Genomic DNA, 26,119 nt, shown 5'->3' on the forward strand with positions numbered 1-26,119 from the left:
AGCCCGTGGCTGACTTTGGTGATTTTCTGTAAGCCCAGAGAGCATCCGGCAGGTGCATCGCCCATCCTCCCGTATACTCTTGGCTCATTTTGCTGATGATCTTTATGAGAATTTTGTTTGTTGCCTCTGCCTGCCCATTCCCTTGAGGGTAATAAGGTGATGACCTGTGGTGCTTGACTTGGTAGAACTCTAGCATTCTCCTTACATCACTGTTGACAAATGGTGTGCCGTTGTCACTGATGATCCTGTGGGGCACCCCAAACCTCACAATTATATTTTCTTTGATGAAGTTTGCCACTGCTCCCCCTGTGGCCTTGAGGAGTGGCACTGCTTCTGCCCACTTAGTAAAATATTCTGTAGCCACTAATATCCATATGTATCCACGTGATGGTGAGTTGATTGGCCCTACCAAATCTAGCCCCCAAGTGTGGAAGGGCCATGGGGTGACCATGCTGTGCAAGCCTTGTGAATGGGTATGAATCAAGTTGGTTTGTACTTGACAACTGTGACACTTTTTTACAAATTCTGCCGCATCTTTCTTCATGGTTGGCCAGTAGTAGCCCATCTGCAGCAGGCATTTGTAAAGTTTTTTCTTCCCCTGATGTTCACCACATTCCCCTGAATGTACTTCTTTTATCATTTCTTTTGCCTCTTCAGGGCCTAAACACCTCAAAGGGTCTCCATCATATCCTTTTTTGAAAAGGACCATGTTATGCAAGAAGTAACGTGTTGTCAACCTCTTAAGCTTGTATCTTTCACTGTACTTTTGCGGCAGGACGCCTTCTGTTAGGTACTGCATGAAAGGGCTTCTCCAATTCTTGCTGATGAACACAGCGTAACTTTCCTCCCTGTCTGCCGCAAGCTGGCAGGTCTCACATTGGGTTTGGACTTGATCTGCGTCTTTACCCATGCTTGGCCAATAGAGAAGCCTGCTCTCTGAAGTCTACGGTAAAGGCTGACTTCTCCGCAAGACCCGCAAGTCTTGTCGTGTATTTTTTTCAATTTTCTCTGGGCTTCCTCCTGCCCCACACATCTGGATAAGATCCCACCTGACATCCTGCGGTACAACTCTTCTTTTACCAAGGCATAGTTTTTTAATATCCTCAATCCTGCTGCATCGTCTCCCTTCACCAAGGTTTCTTTTATGGGGATTCGCCAATCCCCTTCGCCTTGTTCCTCTCGGAACTTTTCCTTCAACACTTCAATGATGGATTCTTCCCTCTTGCTAACTTCTATATTAGTGCTATTCCCTTTAAAGATTATTTGCGAATCCAGTGCAGCTAACGCATTCCGCAAACCGATTTTCGTTTCTCGGAGCATGTTCTATTTCAAAGGTTGAGAATTTTTCTTCCATTCTTTGGGCCATCGCTCTGTACGGGGCTAGGTTAGGCTCCTTTAAGGAAAAGCTTCCTTTGGCCTAGCAGACAACTAAGTTTGAATCTTCCAGTACTTTCAAATGCTTGACTCCCATTTCGAACGCTGTGGCAAGCCCAATTAGATAGGCCTCGTACTCCGCCGTGTTGTTTGAACAGGGGAATTCCAACTTAAATGACAGTGCCACTGCCTTGTCTTCTTCATGATGCAAAACTACTCCCAACCCTCCGGAATGTGTAGTAAAAGACCCATCGAATTTCATTACCCACTGTTCCCTGATTTCTTCTGCCATAACTACTTCCCCTGGAACTTCATCATCCAATGGGAATTCTTCCTCTCCTAGAAATTGTGCCAATAAATCTGCTATAGCCTGACTTTTCACTACCCTAGGTGTCCCCATTCTCAAGTCGTATTGTGATAACTGTAGCAATCACTGGGATATCCTACCGGAGAGGATCGGCTGTTGTAACAGAGCTTTAATGGCGTGGGACTTAGTCATCATCCATACTTCGTAGGCCAAGAAATAGTGACGCAACCTCCGCGAAGCGTATACAATGGCTAGGCACGCTCTCTCTACCCTTGGGTAACGAGTTTCTGCATCTTTTAAGGCGCGACTGATGTAGAATATTGGCTGCTCGATACCACCTCCATTTTCCTAAGCGATTAGTACGCCGATGGCGTACGAGTTGGTGGCCAGATAGAGTAGCATTGGTCTTTTATGAATAGGGGCCTGCACCGTGGGGAGGTTCATCATTATCTACTATAGCCTTTTGAAGGCCGTTTGCTACGCTTCCTCCCATTCAAAACTTTGCCCCTTCTTAAGCAACTTGGTGAAGGTAGAGGTGATTGATGCCAACCCAGGGATGAATCTCCGGATATATGAGACTTTTCCTAAGAAGCTCTTTAATTCTTTTACTGTGGCCGGAGGTCTCATAGTTGCTATGGCTGTGGCTTTGGCCGGATCCACGTCTATGCCTCTGCTGTGAACCAGGAAACCCATAAATTTCCCAGAGGACACTTCGAATGCGCACTTGAGGGGATTCATTCTTAACTTAAAAGCTCTGCATCTTTCGAATACTCTTTTTAACACATGAAAGTGTTCTTCTCTTCTCCTTGACTTAACCACTATGTCATCCACATAGTCTTCTAGCTCCTGGTGCATCATGTCGTGAAATATGGCCGTCATTGCTCATTGATAAGTTGCACCTGTATTTTTTAACCCGAAGGGCATCACAGTATAGTAGAAATTGCCCATGGGTGTTCTGAAAGCAGTTTTCTCTGCATCCTTTGGTGCCATCTTGATCTGATTGTATCCACTGAAACCGTCCATGAATGAGAACATGTCGCTTCCTGCCGTGGAATCTATTAGTAAATCCATGTTCGGCAATGGGAATTCGTCCTTTGGACAAGCTTTGTTGAGATTTTTGAAATCTACATAGCATCTTATTTGGCCATTCTTCTTCTTTACTGGTACTATGTTGGATAGCCAACGAGGATGCTGAATAGGCTTGATAAATCTTGCGGCTAGCAACTTCTGCACTTCTTTGACTATCTGCTCTTCTATTTCTGTGTGAAATATCCTGGTAGGCTGGGCCACTGACTTGGCCTCTAGGTCCACATTCAATGTATGCGCAACAAGCCCAGGATCGAGCCCTGACATTTCATTTTAATCCCAAGCAAAAACGTCTTTGAATTCTTTCAACAACAATATGAGTTCTGATTTCTCATTTTCTGTCAAGCTTGCACTAATTGAGATAGGCCTTGGTTCTCGCGAATCAGACCCTAAGTCAACTTCTTCCAACTCTTCCTCTGCCATAACCTGGATGTCCTTTTCTGCCGCAATTGCCTCATCCTTCTCTTCTTCTTTTCCCAAACTTCCTTCAGCAACGCAACATGCCAAACTCTTGTGTTGCCCTTTTTGGGTGGGACCCACTTGCATCTCACCCGTGGGCCCCATGCACCTTCATAATTTATACACAATCCTGCCATCAAGGCCTCGGACCCTGTTGCACTAAGGTATCTCGTCTGGCTCTGCGGCAGGCGCTTCTTTTCTTTTCTTCTTTCGCGCCAGTAGCTCTCTTAAGTCGGGTTCTGGGTCATCTTGAACATCTTCCCACCTAGGCACAAAGGTGCCTCGTGGCTTTGAAACCGAATTTTCCCCAGATGGAGCCCATTGGTCATAAAACATGGTTTCCACCAAGTGAGCTTCTGCTTGCTCGAACGGCGAGGGGTTTGCAACTATGCGTATCATCCTGCCATTCAATCTTTCTTTCACACATTGGTGGTAGTTAGATAGGACTAGTCAGTGCTTGTGTAACCAGGGTCTTCCCAAAAGTACATGGTAAGATACTTCTGTTCTAACCACATGGAAACGAGCTAAAGAGGCTATAGAGCCTACTTTCAACCATAACTGAATGTGGCCTGCGGTGTACTCACCTTTTCCACCGAACCCCGTTACTTCCATCGGGCATCCTTGGATCTTTCTTTCTGAAATTCCTGCGGCTTACAAGGTGCTCAACGAAATGAGATTTACAGAAGCACCCGTATCCACCAGGGCCCTCTTGATGGGGATTTGATTTATAGATGCTCCTAAATAGAGAGACCTCCTATGATCTGGGTGCCCCACCTCCATATCCTCACTGCTGAACGTGATTTCTGTTGATTCCTGCAAGAGGACCCTGTCTTCTGGCATTTCTACTGACAGACACTCCACCTCTGCCCCGGAGGTGATGCTTACCAAAGCCTTCATGGCTATTTTTCTTTCTTTTGCTGTAAGTCCCAACTGGTCAAATAGGTTTTTGAACTTGGCACTCTGCTGAAGAGTGGTAATCGCCCCGGCAGGCAGGGCCAAGTTTTCTTCCTCGTCTTCTCCCGGGTCTGCACATATCACCACTGCTGCTACACCCTTTCCCTTGTGGTTTGGGAGTGGGTTTCTTTGGACTTCCTGCTGGGTTAGCTCTAATGTGCCTTCTTTAATCCTGCGGTACATCAGCCTACGGAGCTCCCAACATTCTGCGGTGGGATGTTGTACATAGTTGTGCAAGCAGCAGAAGTGAGGATCCCTCCTTTCTTCCTCCATGGGCTCTCTAGAAATCTGGTTGGGTTTAAAGATCCCGTCTGCTATCCATTTGTCAAGTAGCACATCCAGCTCTTTAGGAGTACATGGCAAGGGTGGGGGTGTATCATACTCCCTCCCCTCTGTTTTCCTTCTCTGATTTCCAGTGGACATCGCCATAGTCTGCGGGGTGTTTCTCTTTTCTGAACTGGGTTTTACAGACCGAGCCGTCTTTCTATCTTTCTGCAATAGCTGTGTGAACTGGGAAATCTCCAGATTTTCCAGGACAGCTCTGAATTCCCGAATCATATTGGTCATGCACATTTCTACTAACGTCCTTGCTTCACAGTGGTCGTAGCAATCAAGTGCTATGTCTCTGAACCGTTTGATGTATTCCATCAGATCCTCTCCATTCCTTTGTTTGGTCACTTGTAGAGTTGCGAGCGTTACCGTTTCTTCCCCGTGAAAGTATTTAGTGCAAAATACATCCACCATGTCATCCCAAGTTGGGATTGATCTTGGTTTTAAGCCAATGTACCAGGTGTATGCCCGGTCGCACAATGACTTTGAAAACTTCCGTAGACATAAGTCCTCGTCTGCTGCGTAAGGGCCAAGGGTGTCAATAAATTTTCTCACGTGCTCTACTGCACTTCCCTTCCTGCCATCGTACTGGGTAAAGGCCCTTGGTTCATACCTCTCGGGGTACGATTTGCTGAGTATTTTTAGAGGATAAGGGGGTCTTCATGCGTAAAACCTCTCCTTTGGTGTTCTGGCTCTCTCTTGCTCCAAGAGAGCCGCTACTTCAGCCATGGTAATGAAACGATGTTCTGCGTTCCGTGGGACACCTCCAGCCAGTGTCTCTTCTCTGTCTGCCGCATGATCCGAGTCATGCTGGCTGCCTTTCTCTTTTGTTTTGTCTGCCTTTAGTTGACGGATCTCATCCATCATTTGTTGCTGCGAGTGCTATAATGATTGCAATACTTCGATGAAGGTGTTGACATTGTCCATGGGGACTCTTGTCTGAGGCTGAGGATCAGCCCCCGTTCTGTTAGCACCTTCTATTTGGTTAAGTTGCTGTTGGTGAGGCGTTGTTGGCTTGGATTCTACTTGTGAGGGTACGACACTCATATTTCGTGTCGTCCTGGACTTTGGTGGCATTGTTTGCGAGGGTCTCTATTTTCTTTTCTTTTCCTTTGCCACTGTCTGCTTTCCAACTCCCCAACGGAGTCGCCAATTTAATGTAAGGGCTTTTTGTGCGTATTATGCGTTGGGCTGGGCTGCTTCCTGCGGTAATGGGCCCGAATGTTTTCTGAGTAAGGGAGTTGGGGCCAGTCCAATTGTAACTCAACTTGGGTCGGTTTACGCACAAACTTATGCCTTGTCTACCAGGAGTGGGCTTACGGCAAGCAGAACTGTTTCAGATGAGTTACGGCAGGTAGATATAATAACAATAACCAAAACAGAGTATTCTGACTATTAATCCCTACTTATAAAACATGATTACAGTTGTGATAATGTCATTCACAGAGAAAGTAAAGGAGAAAGAAAATAATATGAACTAATCAAGAATGGACATAAATCAAGTTTTAAATTTAGTCTGCTGAAGTAAAACCAAAGAGGGGAGAACGCCTCTTCTCAATGCAAATAATCTCCCAGGAAAAGATCCTGCCATGGGGATTAATGGTTTTGAGGGAGTCAGACCTGAATGGTTATTGCCCAAAAGGAGTCCTTGTTACGTTTTGGAAGATAGCAGGATTTGAAGGGGGAGAGAGGGAAACCGACCTACTGGTGCATGCCCACTGTATTACCTCTCATTTTTCCTTAATCTCCTCTCTTTTCTTCTTTGTTTTCTTTCTTATCTTTTTTCTTTTCTTTTACTCTGTTTTCTTTTTACTCTGTGAATCCTCTGTTTTTCGGTCCCCTTTTCAGGGCACGGCAAAGGCCCTTTTATAGTGCCTGCCGTGACCAATGTTTTACCACTTTGCCCCTTAACCGCCTTTGTCTGGTCTGAGCGTACTTGCCGACCACCTAGTCTGTGCGACATTCACCCTTACCAGACAAAGGCAAGTTTGTTTCGTTCCTCAGTCTACCGTAGCACTTCTTTCCTACCATGGTATAAATGCTTTCTCTCTCTTTCCCTCAAGGAATGCAGCCAACGGTTCCCCCCTCAAACTTGCCTCTTTTGGGTGGTCTGTCATCCCAGCAGGACTTACCTCCCAAAAGGGCTTGGGCAGGAACCGTAAAATAGATTTTTTCCCTTCTCCCCACCACCAAATCATACCCCCTTTACTTCTTATCTTTGGCCCATGGCCCCATCATGTCCTATATTGGCTGGGTACAGGCTAGTGGTGTCTAGGTCTTGCGTGTGCTTTCCTTTCAAATATGTCCAAGAGTCTGCCTGTTGCTCATGCGTTTGCCGTGATCTGGAGACTCTCCGTCTGTGTTTTCTGTCCTTTTATGTGGGCTTTTCTTTGGTTTCCCGCTCCATTCAAGAGCTGGGCTTTGTCTGATAATGGACCTTACATTTCTTTGGTCCACTCTTGATTTTCTTTATTTTTTGCAACGTTGAACTGTTATTCCTGCCGTAATAACTTAATCCTGCTGGACCTCTTTTAGGTTAGCAATTTATTCCATTTCTCAGTGGCCTGTCATGGGCACTGTTTTGCTTTTATTTATGGGCTCCTATGTCCCTTTGGGCTTTCCTTTGGGCATCCATGGCCCGATCGCTTTCTTTGGGCTTCCTCGGCCCATTTGCTTAATTCCACACTCCTATGGGCTTTTTACTAACTTCATTGGGTTTCCCCAGCCCAATAACCTTATTCTCATCCTCGGGGTTCATGGGCCTGCCATAAACCCCTTACTCTCTTAGTTTGCATTGCCTTGGGCCAGCGGCGGCCCTTTCTCGCTTTTCTATCTCATACACTGCCTATGGGATGCTATTTCTTTCTTTCCTGGCTTCTTTGAGCCCGCTTACCTCTTCAAGACCCATTCGTTTATTTGTTGGGTCTGTGATCCATTATTCCTGCCACTTGGGCCTAATAGTTTTTTGCCATCTATTTTATCAATTCTTTGTTGCCCTTATTATTGGGCTTTCTTTCTGTCTGTCTGGGCTTCCACAAATGGCCCTCAACACTGTCTTATAATCTGAGTTGTGCCACCACTGGTCATGGTTATTTCCTCATTAATGCGGCCAAAAAAATAGTAGTCTCGCATTTAATGCGGAGGGGATAGCTTCCACTCCCTTCTCTTCTCACCCTCCTCATAACTCGTGCAAAGTCTACTTTAGTCCTTCTGTGATATTTTAGCTTCATGTACTTCTTAGGGTTAATGCTCGTCCCCAAGGCTAGCTGGTGCTCGTCCCCAACCAATGCTCGTTCCCAAGGTCCGAGATGCATCCTCGAAAATAGTATTGGCAGCCCAGTTAAATAGGATTAGGGATCCTCATCCACACAAAATCTATAGTATTAACAGAAAAATATTTTAAGCTATAAGACACATGCACATTGTGTTTTGTTTTTATAGAAAAAAATATTATTGCATTCTATCTCATTGTATCACATTCTATTTTGCGATATTAGGGAATCACTGTCAATACCTCGGTGTAGGTCCTAGAAATAGATCATAAAATAATTTTAAACAAAGAATGATTGTTTTTCTAAATGTGTTGAAACTTTTGATAATTGAATTTTAATTGCAATAATGTTATAAATTTTTTGTAATAATTTTGGAAATATAGTCACTTAAAATTATATTATGTTAATAAATTTAATATACTTATAAAAAGTCACAAGGCGAAATGATTTGATGACACAATATAAGATAGATTTTCCAAAGAATAAGGATTTATTTTTTAATAAGCCAATTCATTTGGGAGCTTGCATGTGGATCCACTTTTTAGTGCAAGCATGATGTGTACAACCTAACTTTTATTATTAAAACCAAACTCAGAAAAGACTATTAAAATAACATAAAATAAAATATTTTTTTCAAAAAAAATATAAAACTCTTGGTAGTAGAACTTTAATAACTACTATATCATATGTATAAACTAAAAAAAAAAATTAAAATATAAAAAAATATATATATAGTAAAAATACATATAAAATATTAATTAAGTTATATGATACATCCATGTAACTTAACCCTATGATTAACAAGTGGGGGAGGGCTATTTGAAATTAGGTCCTCTGAACAATGGATGTGGTTATTGTGTGCCAACTCAACTCGAAAAAAACATACTTTTAATACGCTAAAATTAATTCTTGTTTGTTCAAATAAGTAATATATATATATATATATTTATATATTTATAACTTTTTAAAATTTTATTATTATATCTTAGGCTTTTCTTTTTTGATAACATGGCAGTTAGGGCTATCCACGGGTCAGGCGGATCGGGTTTGGAGTGCAACTGCCACTCGACCCGAATCATTTGGGTTGAGAATCATCCCACCCGTTGTCGACCAATAGAACCTTGTAAATCGAATACAACTTGACCCGGACTTAACGGTCAGGTATCGATCGGATATCGTGTTATGATAATGCCTTAAAATGTATACTTGTTATATATTTATATGGGCGTTATCTCCTTATTATTATGCTTAATTTGTATAATTAAGCCATGATTTGCATTAGTCCCTATTATTTATCTTTACATAATTTCTTGAATAAAATGTTATTCATTGTGTGTAATTTTCTACTTTCAGGAAATCATGTGAGAAAGATGAGTTTACAGGAATTTGTGAGAAAATGGAGGCCAAACTAGAATTAAAGTGGAGCTAAAGGACCATGCTTAAATGTCTAAGGAGATGCAGCTGGAGTGCTTGGATCGTCTACCATGATTGGAAGCTTCAAATAAGGAAAGAAATCAAAGAGGCAGAATCTGAAAAGGAAAAATCTGATTTGAGCACTGATCAGTATTTTGGGCGTATCTCTCTCCTAAAAAATCCAATTGACACAAGGCCAGATGGGTTGGAACCATGACTTAACTACAACTTTCCAGTTTTGAGTTTTTCGAAATTCTCAATTTTTGAAGGCCAAAATTAACTCACAAGTTACCGCTATAAACCTGGACGGAAATTAAAATAGTAAATGTTTTATTTTCTTTGGACATTTAGACATTAGGTTTTTGAAGAGGAGGCTGGGCAGAAAGAATTTTGGCAGAGAAAACTTTGTATTTTTCTTTCTCTAATGGCAGCCTAAACTCTTTGCTAGGGCTAGGGGTTATGTTTCTTCTATACGGTATGAATATTCAATGTGATTCTTTCTAGAATTTTATCAACAACATATTTGATTGTTCAATTAGATTTCTTTTGATGTATTAGTTCTTCAATGCTTTCAATAAGTTCAATCATGTTTTTCTTATTGTTTAGAGGAATTTCTAATAGTTTCAAATAGAAATCAGGTTTTAAAGTGAATGAGTTTTTCTGAAAACTTTTCTAATCGCATTATTAATCAAGGTTATCATGCATTCTTGAATTGTCTCAGTTCAACGAATCACAAGTTTTTAATTGTATAAGAATAATCAATTATGAAATAGATATTTTCTTAGATCACAAAGAATTTCGTATCGATATAGGGAAACACCCCGATGCCCTAGTATTTGCATTATTGATTTAAATCAGTTTTTATTATTATTCTTGTTAACAATCACCAAGCAAAAGTATTTTTCTTCTTCACCAAATTGTGTTATTTAATTATATTGTCTTTGAATTTACCTTGCTCCTTGTGGTTCGACCTCAGTACTCCAAGAATTACATTGCTACGATCTCTTGCACTTGGGAGTGAGCAAGCATGTTACCAGAATCAAAACTTGCATCTCCACTAATCATGCAAATTGCGAAGTCAAAGAGCAACAATATTCCCAAAAATATATTCAGATCCAAGTGGAAAAAAGGTTTATACCAGATATGCATAATCTAATATGGAAATGGAAATGATTTTTCATACCCAAATGGAATTATTGCCATTATTACTCATAAGAAAGCCAACAATTTGAACGATATCAACTAGAAAAATAATAGGAAAAAAAAATGACCAGCCTGGAATCAAGCAACAAGTATTAGAAATATAATAGGAAACAAAAAACCCATGACCTACCTTGAATCAAGAAAGACAAATTAGTAGAGTGAAATCTGGAATCAGATTTTGTGGACGAAAAAATTAAAAATTATGGAAATTAATTTATCATATTAATGTTTGAAAATATATGGTATACTAAATGAAATAGGGAGAGAAATTAGCAAAGATTTCAAAAGATTTTTGCCAAAATTTACCCCACTAATTTTGTTGGTCTTCTTGATTTTGAGCTCTTGCTATGAAAAGTAAAATGTTAAGATTTTCTATCCACAAAATCTTTGCTAATTCCTCTCCCTATTTCATTTAGTATACCATATATTTTCAAACATTAATATGATAAATTAATTTCCATAATTTTTAATTTTTTCGTCCACAAAATCTGATTCTAGATTTCACTCTACTAATTTGTCTTTCTTGATTCAAGGCAGGTCATGGGTTTTTTGTTTCCTATTATATTTCTAATACCTGTTGCTTGATTCAAGGCTGGTCATTTTTTTTTTCTATTATTTTTCTAGTTGATATCGTTCAAATTGTTGGCTTTCTTATTAGTAATAATGGCAATAATTCCATTTGGGTATGAAAAATCATTCCCATTTCCATATTAGATTATGCATATCTGGTATAAACATTTTTTCCACTTGGATCTGAATATATTTTTGGGAATATTGTTGCTCTTTGACTTCGCAATTTGCATGATTAGTGGAGATGCAAGTTTTGATTCTGGTAACATGCTTGCTCACTCCTAAGTGCAAGAGATCGTAGCAATATAATTCTTGGAGTACTGAGGTCGAACCACAAGGAGCAAGGTAAATTTAAAGACAATATAACTAAATAACACAATTTGGGTGAAGAAGAAAAATACTTTTGCTTGGTGATTGTTAACAAGAATAATAATAAAAACTGATTTAAATCAATAATGTAAATACTAGGGCATTGGGGTGTTTCCCTATATCGATATGAAATTCTTTGTGATCTAAGAAAATATCTATTTCATAATTGATTGTTCTTATACAATTAAAAACTTATGATTCGGTTGAACTAAGACAATTCAAGAATGCATGATAACCTTGATTAATAATGCGATTAGAAAAGTTTTCAGAAAAACCCATTCACTTTAAAACCTGATTTCTATTTGAAACTATTAGAAATTCCTCTAAACAACAAGAAAAACATGATTGAACTTATTGAAAGCATGGAAGAACTAATACATCAAAAGAAATCTAATTGAACAATCAAATATGTTGTTGATAAAATTCTAGAAAGAATCACATTGAATATTCATACCGTATAGAAGAAACATAACTCCTGGCCTTAGCAAAGAGTTTAGGCTGCCATTAGAGAAAGAAAAATACAAAGTTTTCTCTGCCAAAATTCTTTCTGCCCAGCCTCCTCTTCAAAACCCTAATTTCTAAATGTCCAAAGAAAATAAAACATTTACTATTTTAATTTCCGTCCAGGTTTATAGCGGTAACTTGTGAGTTAATTTCGGCCTTCAAAAATTGAGAATTTCGAAAAAATCAAAACTGGAAAGTTGTAGATATTTAAGTCATGGTTCCAACCCATCTGGCCTTGTGTCAATTGGATTTTTGAGGAGAGAGATACGCCCAAAATACTGATCAGTGCTCAAATCAGATTTTTCCTTTTCAGATTCTGCCTCTTTGATTTCTTTCCTTATCTGAAGCTTCCAATCGTGGTAGACGATCCAAGCACTCCAGCTGCATCTCCTTAGACATTTAAGCATGGTCCTTTAGCTCCACTTTAATTCTAGTTTGGCCTCCATTCTCTCACAAATTCCTGTAAACTCATTTTTCTCACATGATTTCCTGAAAGTAGAAAATTACACACAATGAATAACATTTTATTCAAGAAATTATGTAAAGATAAATAATAGGGACTAATGCAAATCATGGCTTAATTGTACAAATTAAGCATAATAATAAGGAGATAACGCCCATATAAATATATAACAAGTATACATTTTAAAGTGTTATCATAACACGATATCCGATCGATACCTGACCGTTAAGTCCGGGTCAAGTTGTATTCGGTTTACAAGGTTCTATTGGTCGACAACGGGTGGGATGATTCTCAACCCAAATGATTCGGGTCGAGTGGCAGTTGCACTCCAAACCCGATCCGCCTGACCCGTGGATAGCCCTAACTGCCATGTTATCAAAAAAGAAAAACCTAAGATATAATAATAAAATTTTAAAAAGTTATAAATATATATATATATATATATATATCTATATTACTTATTTGAACAAACAAGAGTTAATTTTAGCGTATTAAAAGTATGTTTTTTTCGAGTTGAGTTGGCACACAATAACCATATCCATTGTTCAGAGGACCTAATTTCAAATAGCCCTCCCCCACTTGTTAATCATAGGGTTATGTTACATGGATGTATCATATAACTTAATTAATATTTTATATGTATTTTTACTATATATATTTTTTTATATTTTAATTCTTTTTTTTTAGTTTATACATATGATATAGTAGTTATTAAAGTTCTACTACCAAGAGTTTTATATTTTTTTTGAAAAAAATATTTTATTTTATGTTATTTTAATAGTCTTTTCTGAGTTTGGTTTTAATAATAAAAGTTAGGTTGTACACATCATGCTTGCACTAAAAAGTGGATCCACATGCAAGCTCCCAAATGAATTGGCTTATTAAAAAATAAATCCTTATTCTTTGGAAAATCTATCTTATATTGTGTCACCAAATCATTTCGCCTTGTGACTTTTTATAAGTATATTAAATTTATTAACATAATATAATTTTAAGTGACTATATTTCCAAAATTATTACAAAAAATTTATAACATTATTGCAATTAAAATTCAATTATCAAAAGTTTCAACACATTTAGAAAAACAATCATTCTTTGTTTAAAATTATTTTATGATCTATTTCTAGGACCTACACCGAGGTATTGACAGTGATTCCCCAATATCGCAAAATAGAATGTGATACGATGAGATAGAATGCAATAATATTTTTTTCTATAAAAACAAAACACAATGTGCATGTGTCGTATAGCTTAAAATAATTTTCTGTTAATACTATAGATTTTGTGTGGATGAGGATCCCTAATCCCATTTAACTGGGCTGCCAATACTATTTTCGAGGATGCATCTCAGACCTTAGGAACGAGCATTGGTTGAACCATGGGGATGAGCACCAGCTAGCCTTGGGGACGAGCATTAACCCTGAGAAGTACATGAAGCTAAAATATCACAGAAGGACTAAAGTAGACTTTGCACGGGTTACGAGGAGGGTGAGAAGAGAAGGGAGTGGAAGCTATCCCCTCCGCATTAAATGCGAGACTACTATTTTTTTGGCTGCATTAATGAGGAAATAACCATGACCAGTGGTGGCACAACTCAGATTATAAGACAGTGTTGAGGGCCATTTGTGGAAGCCCAGGCAGACAGAAAGAAAGCCCAATAATAAGGGCAACAAAGAATTGATAAAATAGATGGCAAAAAACCATTAGGCCCAAGTGGTAGGAATAATGGATCACAGGCCCAACAAATAAATGAATGGGTCTTGAAGAGGTAAGCAGGCTCAAAGAAGTCAGGAAAGAAAGAAATAGCGTCCCATAGGCAGTGTATGAGGTAGAAAAGCGAGAAAGGGCCGCCGCAGGCCCAAGGCAATGCAAACTAAAAGAGTAAGGGGTTTATGGCAGGCCCATGAACCCCAAAGATGAGAGTAAGGTTATTGGGCCGGGGAAATACAATTAAATTAGTAAAAAGCCCATGGGAGTGTGGAATTAAGCAAACGGGCCGAGTAAGCCCAAAGAAAGCGATCGGGCCATGGATGCCCAAAGGAAAGCCCAAAGGGACATAGGAGCCCATAAATAAAAGCCCAAAGGAACTTGCCAGTTTTTAGACTTTTACACATACATTATTAGTAGAGTCATTGGAGTGTTTTGTGTTCTTTTCTTTTTTTGAGTGGTGTTTTGTGTGTTTTTCCAAGAGAGAGAGTTTGAGTTCTCAAATTTGAGAATGAGAGAACGTGATAAGGGTGTTCAGTGTTTACAGTTGTTTTCCACTTGCCTAGGAACTTACGAAAGGATGAAAAAAATAATAACTTTTGAAGATGAGGTGAGATTTTCCACCAATGAAAGGAGGACACAAGGGGTAAATCAAAAACCCTATTAGGAGAATTCGGTCGGGTCGGATCTGTCGAGTTTGAAAACCCTAACCCGTAACTCGACTCGAAATTTTGGGTTTTGAATTGCACAAATCCGAAACCAATCGCCTCAACTGTTCCAATCCACCCGTTGGGCCTCGGGTCAGTTTGGTCTGGTCAGAGGGGTCGGGTTATCGGGGTTGCTAGATAGCCCTAATGGCAGTGAACCTTTTTTCATTTTCCCAAAAAAATTATAATTTTATTATTAAAAAAAATATAAGAGAAAATTTTTATAGAAAGATCAAAGCAAAAATTTGTCACAATCAAGCTCAACCAAATAGAACAAAAGCATCACAACAATTTTCCCCTTTCAAATTGATTTACTCAATTTTTTAGCATCCAAACTTATAAAACCCCCCCAAGCCTCTTCAAACTACCACATCACTGACAACCAAGTCTCAAAACCAACATAACCCCCCCCCCCAAAAAAAAAAAAAACCCTATTCATTCAAAATGACACAATCCCCCCCCCCCAACTGCCAACCTCCATTCACACTATTATAGACACCGTATTTTGTACCCCTTACGACTCAAGCCCCCGTTCCCCAATAATGTTGGAATTAGGGGTGTAAATGTTTGACCCAACCCGCGAACACGACACGAACCCGACACGGGTTTTTTCGGGTTAGGGTTAGGCCTTAATGGGTTTGGGTCATAAAAGGGTTGACCCGAAAGCGACACGATAAGAAACGTGTCATAAACGGGTCATCCCGCATAACCCGAAATAGACACGTTTGACACGCCAATTTATTTGTGTCAACCCGAAATGACCCACTTAACACAACCCATTTACCTCGTATAACAAATAAATATTTATTTTATTTTAGATTTGTCAAATACCTTTTATATCCAACATATATTTTAAATTTAAAAAGAAAAGTGAGTAATTACAAAATTTTACAAGGGATATAATTGGAAATTGAAACTTTACAGACCCTAAAACTACTAATACTTTTTTTCTTTTCTTTTTTGGCATAGAACTTTCACAAATGAAATTGGATGAGCTTGTGGAAGATGTTATGAATTTGGACATCAACAAAGAATCTATGGATGATAATTGTGGTCATAGTTAGGATTAGTCTACTATTTGCTTAAATTCTTTCAATATTGATACTTAGCATTTGGCGAGTTCCAATGATATTATATTTTTGTTGAACTATGTTATTTTATTTTTGTTAAAATTTGTTATTTTGAATTTGGGTTGAAGTGTATACACTTCTTTTGGAGTGTAAAGAACTTATTTCTAGATGAATGTTATATTTTTGTTGAACTATATTATTTTGAATGTGGGTTGAAAACTTGAAGTGTATGCACTGGTTTTTGGGATATAAAAAAAAAAAATTATTTCTAGATGAATGTTATATTTAATGTTATGCAGGTTGAAATGGGTTGTGTTACATTCGTGTCAACCCAACATGACTTGTTCATTAAGTGTGTCAAATGGGTTGGGTTAGGTCAACCTGCCTTATTAACAGGTCGGGTTAGGGTTGAAAGATCATGATACGATTATTAAATGGGTCGAGTTAGGATTGAGCCATTTAGTCGAATACCCCTATCTCGATACAACACGACCTGACACGTTAACCCGAATTGACATCCCTAGTTGGAATTCTAAAGCCCAAGGTTGGTTTTGGGCCCAATCGGACATAAATTGACTTAATGAAGTGTTTTTGGAAAAATATAACTCTTTTTGGACTAATTAAGCTTTTTTTTGGAAAGTAAAGACTACGGAAGCCCTAAGGCATACGTACACATACACGCATATGTGCAAGCATGCTCAAGCTCTGGGTGCGCATGCTTTATGCATGCGTACGCATACACAGGCATATGTGCGCATGCTAGGGTTCCAGAAACCAGAAAGGAAAGGTTTTTTGCATTAAATCTTGGTTTAGAACGAATCCCACATTGTTTGGGAGCCACCCCAAACCCCTATTTTCGACTATATAAAGCCTGAAATGGTAGATTTTCAAAGGAGGACGAATATTTTGAAGGAAAACACACAAGATTCACTAGAAAATAGTGAAACAAAGAAGGACTTTTCCACAAAACACCCTTAAGTCAATATTTTTCTAATTGAAACGTTTTCTAGTCTTGATCTTCGAGATTCAAAGACTTACTAACTAATTTTGGTTTGACTGTGACTAGATTGACTGAGGGGAACAGTCAAAATTAAGCTAAGGAGCCTTTGTTTGGAGGTAAAGGTTCTAAGTTTCGTCTTTGTTTTCCTCTTGTTTTAATTCTTGGTTTATGTGTGTTTATATGTTTTTCTATGCTCTAATATGTTTGTTTAGTTTAGGTTTATTTCTCTTTTCTGTATTAAGCATGTTAGGTTATTAGATTTTAGCTTCTGTTTGTTAGTGTTTCTGTTTTCTGGGTTAGGGTTTAGGGTATGTATGCGTGTGCATGCTTATTGTATACATACACATACTCAAAGTATACGCATGCATACAACTGGGCTGCGCATGCATGCCTTATGTATGTGCACGCATACTCATGCTCAGAAACCCTAATCGGAGCCTTTTTGTTTCTATTTCCTTGTTTTGTTTAAACAATATGCCTCTGTCTGAGTTTTTTTTCTTATCTTTAAGCCTCTACTTCTCTATTTTGCTTTGCTTTGTTTGTTTACCCCTTTGATGCTAGTTAGAATTTTGATCTATTAATTACCATGAACATGCATATAATATGAACATGCATTGATACATTGGTGCTGTGATGCAGTGAGGTAAATAATGCATCACTTTTGAATATGATCTTACCTTGGGGATGAACATGAACATGTTTGTTTGAATACCATCTCTTTGATGTTTAGGTAAAGTAACATGCTTGTTTGATTCTGCATGTTGTGTTTCTACCCTTGGAAATAAGTGTTTAAATGTCATGATAGATGAATGCTAGGTTTTGGGATGATTATGTCATGTTTGTATGTCTTAGATGCATGTTAAGGTGTGTGTGAGTTAGAATAACGATTTTGAGCTTGCCTTTAATGGGATTAAGATGTGGAACACAATAAGTGGAAGCCGACTCACGAGTCGGGTGGGGTTGGGTACCTAACACCTTCCCATCCCCATACCTAAACTCTGGATATGTGCTCTGGTAATAGATTAGTCTTTCCACGAAAGGCGCTAATATATGGTACCTAGGTCTAATCTAGGTGGTGACTCCATTTTTCTCCACCATGATCCACTCTAGGCCAAGGCGTACCCCCAATGGTCATGGGCACTTATGCCCACAACTGTCAACCAAACTCAAAACCCCAATCTTGTTAATTCCTCCAACAAAACCTAAAAACCTTCAACACCTTCCATAAAACCCAAAATGAACCTAAAATCCCTATCAAACACACCACCTAAAACCAAAAACAATTGCTAAACCCAACTCTGCAATTTGCAAAATAATATTACATTTAAATGAAAAACCATTAAAATCTCTCTCTTATTTTCTCTCATTGTACATAGATGGGCACCTAAAACAAGAACCCCTGTTCACTAATAATGTAAGATCAAAAGAAAAGATTGAAAGGGGACTTGGGCAATTGGTAATATCTTACCCAACCTTAGCTTTTTGCTGATTAACTTAATCACTATGCAACCAATCTAGGAATTGGTTTGGCTCTATGTTCTTCGATACGTAGAGATCAAGGTAGTCAATTCCATACCAATGGTATTGTGAGGATCCCATTTTTTTTTCTAAAACTTAGGCTAAACCTAATGGGTCTTGGAAATCCTTGGAGATGCGTTGTGTGTGTTAGTGTTTGGAGTCACCACTTATTATGTTATGGAAAAATAAGAAAACCATGAATGAAATTGCATCTTTATTGATATTGAATTGAATTATGCAAGAGACCACGCCCCTAGCCTGTTTTGGTGTTGGACCAAACCCACGTGAATGGGTGCAGTCGAGTTATTGCCTATCAAAATAGAGGTTTGACTGATTATATTTTCCCCTTTAGATAAGGGTTTCATAATGAAATCGCCACTTATTTGATTATTGGAAAAGGTAAGAAAACTATAATTGAAAAATTCATCATTTTATTGATTTGATAATGAATGTACATTGATCATAGAAAATTACATGGCTTTGATCCTAGATACATTCTAAGATAAAATACATGACTTTATTTCCTAGTTACAGTATAGAGATTGAAAATTACATGGATAAGCATTTGATCTACTAACCTTTGATCTAAGCTCAGACGCTATGTTATAAGATGAGAAGGTGTTAGGCACCCACCTTACCCGATGAAACCGGTCTTTTAGATTATGATGACCAACACTTATATCATATCATCCAATACATCATCAATCAATTTGCACGTTGAATCACTAATTCCATTTATTAATCATTGCATTTCGATTGAAAAATAAATTCTAGTGAATGTGTGTGGATGGTAATATCCTAGATTCAAGGATTTGAGAGAATTATGAAACTAAAATGTTTTTCATATTTTGGACGTGAATATAAGATCAAAGCTAGTGTTATGCAGGAATATGTGATGAACAACCAAGAATATGTGAAGAACGCATATGAACATTTAAGAATATTAAGAACATTCAAACATATACAAGGAAATTAAATAATCACCAGCATGCTTTAATCTTAAATTCTCATCATAGCAACATAAAAAAACAAATTAGGAAAAAAAACTATACTTGCATGCAAGATCCACACAATGGAGGAGGAAGCTCTTGGTAGAGGTCCTAAGGCTTCGTTTGGGAGTTCATAAGGGAAAGGCAGAGAATGGAATGGAATGAAATGATCATAAGGGAATAAAAAGGAATGTAATGTATTTAAGTAAGGGAAATGAATGGACAAGAATGGAATGGAATGGAATGGAATTAAGTAACCTTGATTGGATGTTTTAAAATTAAGGAATGAAAATGAATGGAATATAAGTAATCTTATTTGGAAGTAACATAGAGAGAATGAAATTGAATCATTTTATAATAATATTAATATTAGACCCTTATTTTAAAATAAAGGATTGAATATATAGAGGTATTTTGGGAGTTTTAGTAAAAAAATTATTAAATCTAATTTCATTCCCTCCCATTCCTCCCAATTTTGGGAAGAATGAAAATTTGAGATTTTAAGGAAATAGAGAGGAATGAGTGTTCCCTCCTACCCATTCCATTCCCCCCCACTTAAACTCCCAAATAAAGGAATAAACTTGTCATTCCCTCCATTAAAACTCTCAAACAAGAGAAGGGAAGAATATTCTAAAATTATTCTTTTCATTCATTTCCATTCACTCCTCCCAAACGAGGCCTAAAGGTAGAATAGAGAAGAAGAACTAGGAGAGGGAGAGTAAGTCTCACTCAATACCTTGAGTTTCAAGAAGACCAAGATATGATAAGACTACTCTACTTCACTAAAACTCAAGAGGGGAGAAGAGATGGTGTTTCTGTGTGTCTTGGAATGAAAGAGAGAGGGGTTTATACAGTAGCGATAGAGAAAATATGAATGGAAGAGTATTTAATGAAGGTTGACAAAGGATAAAAGAGAATCATGAATCTAGACCCTATTTTAGTATTTAAAGAAAGCTGGTGTATTAAATTTGGAGGTTGGTGAGAGTGATAAGCAAGTAAAATGACTAAGGGTACGTTTGGTACACTGAATGGAGATTACAACAGGAATTGTAATATTTATTACTAGTAATAAAATGTGTTGTAATGTAATAACTAAATTTATTCATTAGTTTGATTATGAGTTATAACATTAGAATGAAACTTAACATTTATTTTAGAAAATATCTTACTTATACAATTATATCTCTTTAAAAATTGTTATTTTTAAATTTAAGAGAGATATGTATTATTTTTTATGATTTTTTTTTTTTTTTATAATTGTTAGATGTATATGGAAAGTTTTTTTATTTGAAAATATATTAAGTTTTGAAATTATTATACTTATTAAGGAATAACTAATACAACCTTTTAAAGAGGAATAGTTATTCCTCATTTTGAAGAATAGCTATTCATAAGGAATGACTATTCCAAAATATAACCAAACTAAAGAATAACTAAATCATAAGAATAACTATTACATTACATTGCCTATTACAGTCTACCAAACATGCCTTAAGAATTTGGTTTTTCCTGTAGAACCTATAACAATCCGTAGAGCCAAATTCAAAAAATCATATCTTACTCAATTATAATCTAAATTGTCTCGTTCTTATGCTCAAATTGAAGCCCCAGATGTCTAGTTTCTAGAAAAATTAATCTCACTCACAAATTCAAAATATCCTAAGAGATAGCAATGAAATGGTGAGCAGAGATCATTTGTCAGAAAATAGTTTCAGCATAATTAATATTAATAGGCCCCAAATTAGTTTCCAATTAACATTAATAGGCTTGAATCAATTCCATTTCAAACTTAATAAATTCCAAATTTACCCCAATTAAAAAGATAATTATACAAATTACTCATTTGAATAATTAATGTTTTATTATCTAATTAATCAAGTGTATGCAACCTTACCATAAGATGTAGTCCTCACCAATCAAATTATAACATGTCATTAATTTCAAATTGATTATAATTATAACTAATTGGAATCAATTGTTCATAATCACATATAGTCGGACTCAATTTGTGAAAGTGCATTTCGGCCATTAAAACTTGATTTGATGATAACTTTCAATCTGATGATCCGATTAAGGCTTAGGACTAGTCAATTTGATCGTTACAATATCAAGATCATTTTGACGAAACGAAATTAAGGATCTAATGGGCATAATTAAGTTGCCTATTTCCAAGGTGAAATTACCCTTTTACCCCCCGTGTGAGGCTAAATGCAGGTTGCAAAATGGGGTGTTGACAAATTACATTAATAGATCAAAAGAAATAAATAATTACATGGCTTTGACCATAGATAGAATCTAAGAAAAATAAAAATTGCATTGATTTTGATCCTAGTTACATTATACCAAAATAGAAAATTACATGATTTTATTTCCTAGTTACAATCTAAAAAATAAAGCAAAAATGATAAGAAATTGGTCTTCAAACTAAATATTCAAATCTGGAGGCAAACTTGTCATGTACTTAATTTACTCAACATGTTACAATGCATGATATGGATGAATATATATATATATATATATATATATTATTTGTATAAGGCTAGAATACCTTTTTGATCTCTATATGTTGGCCCTATTTTCAATTTGTTTCTCAAGTTTTCACAACTTTCATTTTAGTCCTTATTTAAACTTCTTGTTATTTTGGTCTCTAGACTCTCTACCATTCCCTCACTTACAAAAAACGCTTGATATAAAAACCTTAATTATCATTAGCCATGTAGGAGTTTTTCATAAGTGAATGATGATATGCACCAAAATGACAACTAGTTTAAAAATTTAAGAACCAAAATGAAAGCTGTGAAACTTAAGAATCAAATTGAAAATATGGCCAAACTACATAAATAATAATAAAATAAAAAATCTTTGTATATTATAGTGGTTGGTGTGTTATACCTGCATGCATTATCCCTCCTTCAAAGTTCAAACAGCTTGATGGGAAACTTGAAGGTGATATAAACTCCTAACAATTGTAGGCATTCTTATTTATGAATCTTCCACTTGATTGCTAGAGGTAGAGGGAGTTGTGCATGTGGGTGTTTGTGAAATGTCGTGTGTTGTGCTGTAGCTTTGCTTGATGTGATGTGATGTCTTGAAGAAGAATTTGAAGAATTGGTCTTCAAACTAGATATTCATAGTAACTTGTGTTTATTAAGGAAAAAAAAAAAACTTGTAGTCATATTTGATACGTAAGATTTGGTATGAATGAAAAGTTACAATGATTTTTTTTTAGTAAAGTTTATATCGTGCTTTTATGCTAAAATCAAATTCTCTCCTTATTTGTGTTTGTTTATTAAAAAAAAAAAAAAAATGAAAGGGATGGTTTCAAAATGGAACTCAAAAGTCTTGACTTTAGAGATAGAAATCCAAAATTTTAAAAGTTAACGGACAAAAATCAAAATGACACTCAAACTTTAGGGTGGAAATTACAATTCGAATCTAAAATAAAATATCCCAAAGAGAGTGGTATCTATGAGCTCTGCTGCTTGTGCTTGCATAGCTGTAAAACCGGGGATGAGCGCCAATGAGATCCAAACAAACGTAACATAAAGTTAACGCTGTTTCCAATCTTGGTATTATTCTCCTCTCCTCACAGAGACAGCTCATTCTCACGTTCGGATTCTTTGTTGGTTTCTTTTGAAATACTACTTAATAAACAAACAAATCAAAAACAATAACTCAGCGAGGAGAGGAGGTGTTATAGAAAAGAGAGAGAGATGGGAGAGAGAGAGGAAGGTGAAGGAGAAGGAGAAGGAGTAATGGCGACTGACTTTTTCTGGTCGTACACAGATGAGCCCCACGCTAGCAGGCGCCGCCAGATTCTCTCTCAGTACCCTCAGATCAAGGATCTTTTTGGTCCTGACCCCTTTGCTTTCTTCAAGGTTCTTCTTCTTCTTCTTCTTCAACATTCCATTTCCATTTGCTTCATGTTTCAATATTCGTTGCTACCTGCATTGTAAATTCTTTTTTAGTTAAGTTTTCTACTTTTTCCTTCAATTTGGACTTCTGGGTTTTCTGGTTTTTTTTTTTTTTTTTTTTTTGCCGTTTTTTATCAATCCTGTTTATCAGGTTTGTGCTTGTTTACAATTTTATTTGATGGGTTTTTAAGAGATTTTATTGTTAGCGAATTTTTGGCATCTGCCATGGATCTGTTTTAATTCAAATCATTTCTGGTTCACGCTAATCAATGGATTGCCAATATTTCGCTTTTTTATTTTTATTTTTTAAGCGAATATTAAATTCTAGACTGGGACTTTGCTTCATGTAGAAGATATGTTAAAACTATAGGATTTTGCTGTTTTGCATTTTGGTTTTCCTTCATTATGTTAATCTCATAGTCATTATTTCATCCTGTCTTTAAGCCAATGGATGCGGTCTCAAATAATTCTTGTATATAGAGTGTGAGGTTGTGAGTTCAAACCCATTGGATGCGTGTGCAACTTGTCAACTGAAACTACTATTTCATCTTGTCTATAAAAACATTATATTAGGTATATTCCCTCTATTAAGTTTAGTATTTAGAATTGAGTTTTCTGTGTCAATGTCTGTCTTTTGTTTATAGTGATTCTGGAATCCACCAAATTATGATAATTTGTAATGGGTTTCATGAGATCTCCATAATATAAGTGCTCTGTGTGTGCATATTTTATAGTTTATTCTTTTTCTTCTGAGGAACAAAAAGTCAATCTGCTCTTATGTGCCTAGTTAGACTCCTGCACCTCTCTCATTTGCTTGTACTGGAAGTTTCTTTTGGTAGTTTGATGATTGTTCTTATTCTAGATGTGGTACTTAGAGTAATCTTAACAAGTAGCGCTCTAGAATAAATGAGTGATTTGGAACTGAGAAGCTTTTCTCATACGGTTTGAGAAGGGTAATCGTCTATTTATGAGCATGTTTGGCTTAAAAATGGTAATATTATTGAGAATGTTACCTACGCATTCATCTAAATGTTCTGTTATGTCTTTGAAGCTGTGTAGAAATTTATGAGCCACTTGACCAGCAAAAGGCTGGTTTTTAGTATTGTTAAAATTTTACAACATTCTTTCCTGCGCACACCCTCTTAACCCCAACAAGTATGCAGAAAGAAACATGAAGTAGCGAGATTATTGGAAATGTTGTTGAACGTCAATAGGATGTTTGGCAGTGTTTTTAATTACTGGATATCAAAATTGGTTTGTTTGCATTGAAGGCAATTTCAAAAATATATGAAAATCCCTATGAAAGAGATGATGACCGCATTCGGAACCTTATTTATTTGGTTAACTACACAATTAAGAAAGCCTGTAGTAATTTGCTTATTTTTCAGTGATGAATTTATATAGTGATTTTTTTTTTTTGATAAATAAATTTATATTTATATAGTGATTATTTTACTTTAAAGTGTATTCAGTCTTACAATACCATATCAGCTATTTTATTATGTTCATGCCCTTGTAATTGTGGTGTTGCAGATTGCTGTGGTTGTTTTGCTTCAGCTATGGACGGCAACTTTGCTCCAGAATGCTGGTTGGCTGAAGATACTGGCAATAGCCTACTTCTTTGGCTCTTTTCTCAACCACAACCTCTTCTTGGCCATCCATGAGCTCAGCCACAATCTTGCCTTCTCAACCCCAGTATACAACCGTTGGCTTGGGATTTTTGCTAACCTCCCTATTGGTGTACCCATGTCTGTCACCTTTCAAAAATATCACCTTGAGCATCATCGGTTCCAAGGTGTAGATGGCATTGATATGGACATTCCAAGTCACACTGAAGCTCATCTTGTGACAAATGTTATTTCCAAAAGCATATGGGTCATTTTGCAACTCTTCTTCTATGCTTTCCGGCCTCTATTTCTGAAACCAAAGCCTCCTGGTTGTTGGGAGTTCATCAACACATTTATTCAGATATCCCTTGATGCATTTATAGTTTACTTTTGGGGCTGGAAATCTTTTGCCTATTTGATCCTTTCCACATTTGTTGGGGGTGGGATGCACCCAATGGCTGGTCACTTCATTTCGGAGCATTATGTCTTCAACCCTGAACAGGAGACATATTCTTATTATGGCCCCCTGAATCTTATGACATGGAATGTGGGGTACCACAACGAGCACCATGATTTCCCTAGAATTCCTGGGAACAAGCTGTATAAGGTGAAGGAGATTGCACCTGAGTACTATGAAGGTTTAGACTCATATAAATCTTGGAGCCAGGTTATTTATATGTATGTTATGGACCGAACAGTTGGGCCTTTTAGCCGAATGAAGAGGAAGGTAAAGAAAAATGAATAGGTGTTTTCATTTTTATTACCTGTTCCATATTTTTTATCCTCTTTCCCTGGATTGGTAATGGTAATTACCTTTGTAATTCGCTATGTATTTGTAACATTTTTGAAGAGTGCTTTAGTTTTAGGCTAAAAGAGTTAGTTGTTCGTTCATTCATTAACAATTCAGAAGAACATCTGTTTACTGATTTATGCCTTTAAGATGTGGGGTATATCTATATTGATAATAATATCTATAGTAATTTCTCTCTCTCTCTCTCTCTCTCTCTCTCTCTCACGCACGCGCGCGGCGCGCACGCACACAGAACTTGTGAGTTTCTTACTCTTATACTTGGCACTAAGTAAGCTTTAGTGTGCAGTTTCATTCTTTTACTTTTGTATGTAAAGTGCTCCTTTCAATTCTTGCAATGTAGAATTTGTTTTCTCTAACTGGAAAATTGAAATCCAAGCAAAATTTATGGTGGCAATTTTTTGGCTCAATTAATACATGTTTGCATATAATCTGGAGTCCTAAAGATGTAGTTGATGCAGGCAAAATAAATTACTTGAGATCTCTGTATTTCAG

At 37.0% G+C, this 26,119-nt stretch overlaps 1 protein-coding gene across 1 annotated transcript; it reads left to right on the top strand.

Moving 5' to 3' along the window:
- Positions 1-22,762: 22,762 nt before the first annotated feature.
- LOC115992778 (sphingolipid delta(4)-desaturase DES1-like) lies at positions 22,763-25,784 on the top strand. Its single transcript, XM_031117009.1, has 2 exons — positions 22,763-23,173; positions 24,743-25,784. The coding sequence occupies exons 1-2, from the start codon at positions 23,009-23,011 to the stop codon at positions 25,559-25,561; spliced, it is 984 nt and encodes a 327-aa protein (XP_030972869.1). The 5' UTR covers positions 22,763-23,008; the 3' UTR covers positions 25,562-25,784.
- Positions 25,785-26,119: the final 335 nt, after the last annotated feature.

This window comes from Quercus lobata, chromosome 5 (assembly GCF_001633185.2).
Source record: "Quercus lobata isolate SW786 chromosome 5, ValleyOak3.0 Primary Assembly, whole genome shotgun sequence".
NCBI lineage: Eukaryota > Viridiplantae > Streptophyta > Magnoliopsida > Fagales > Fagaceae > Quercus > Quercus lobata.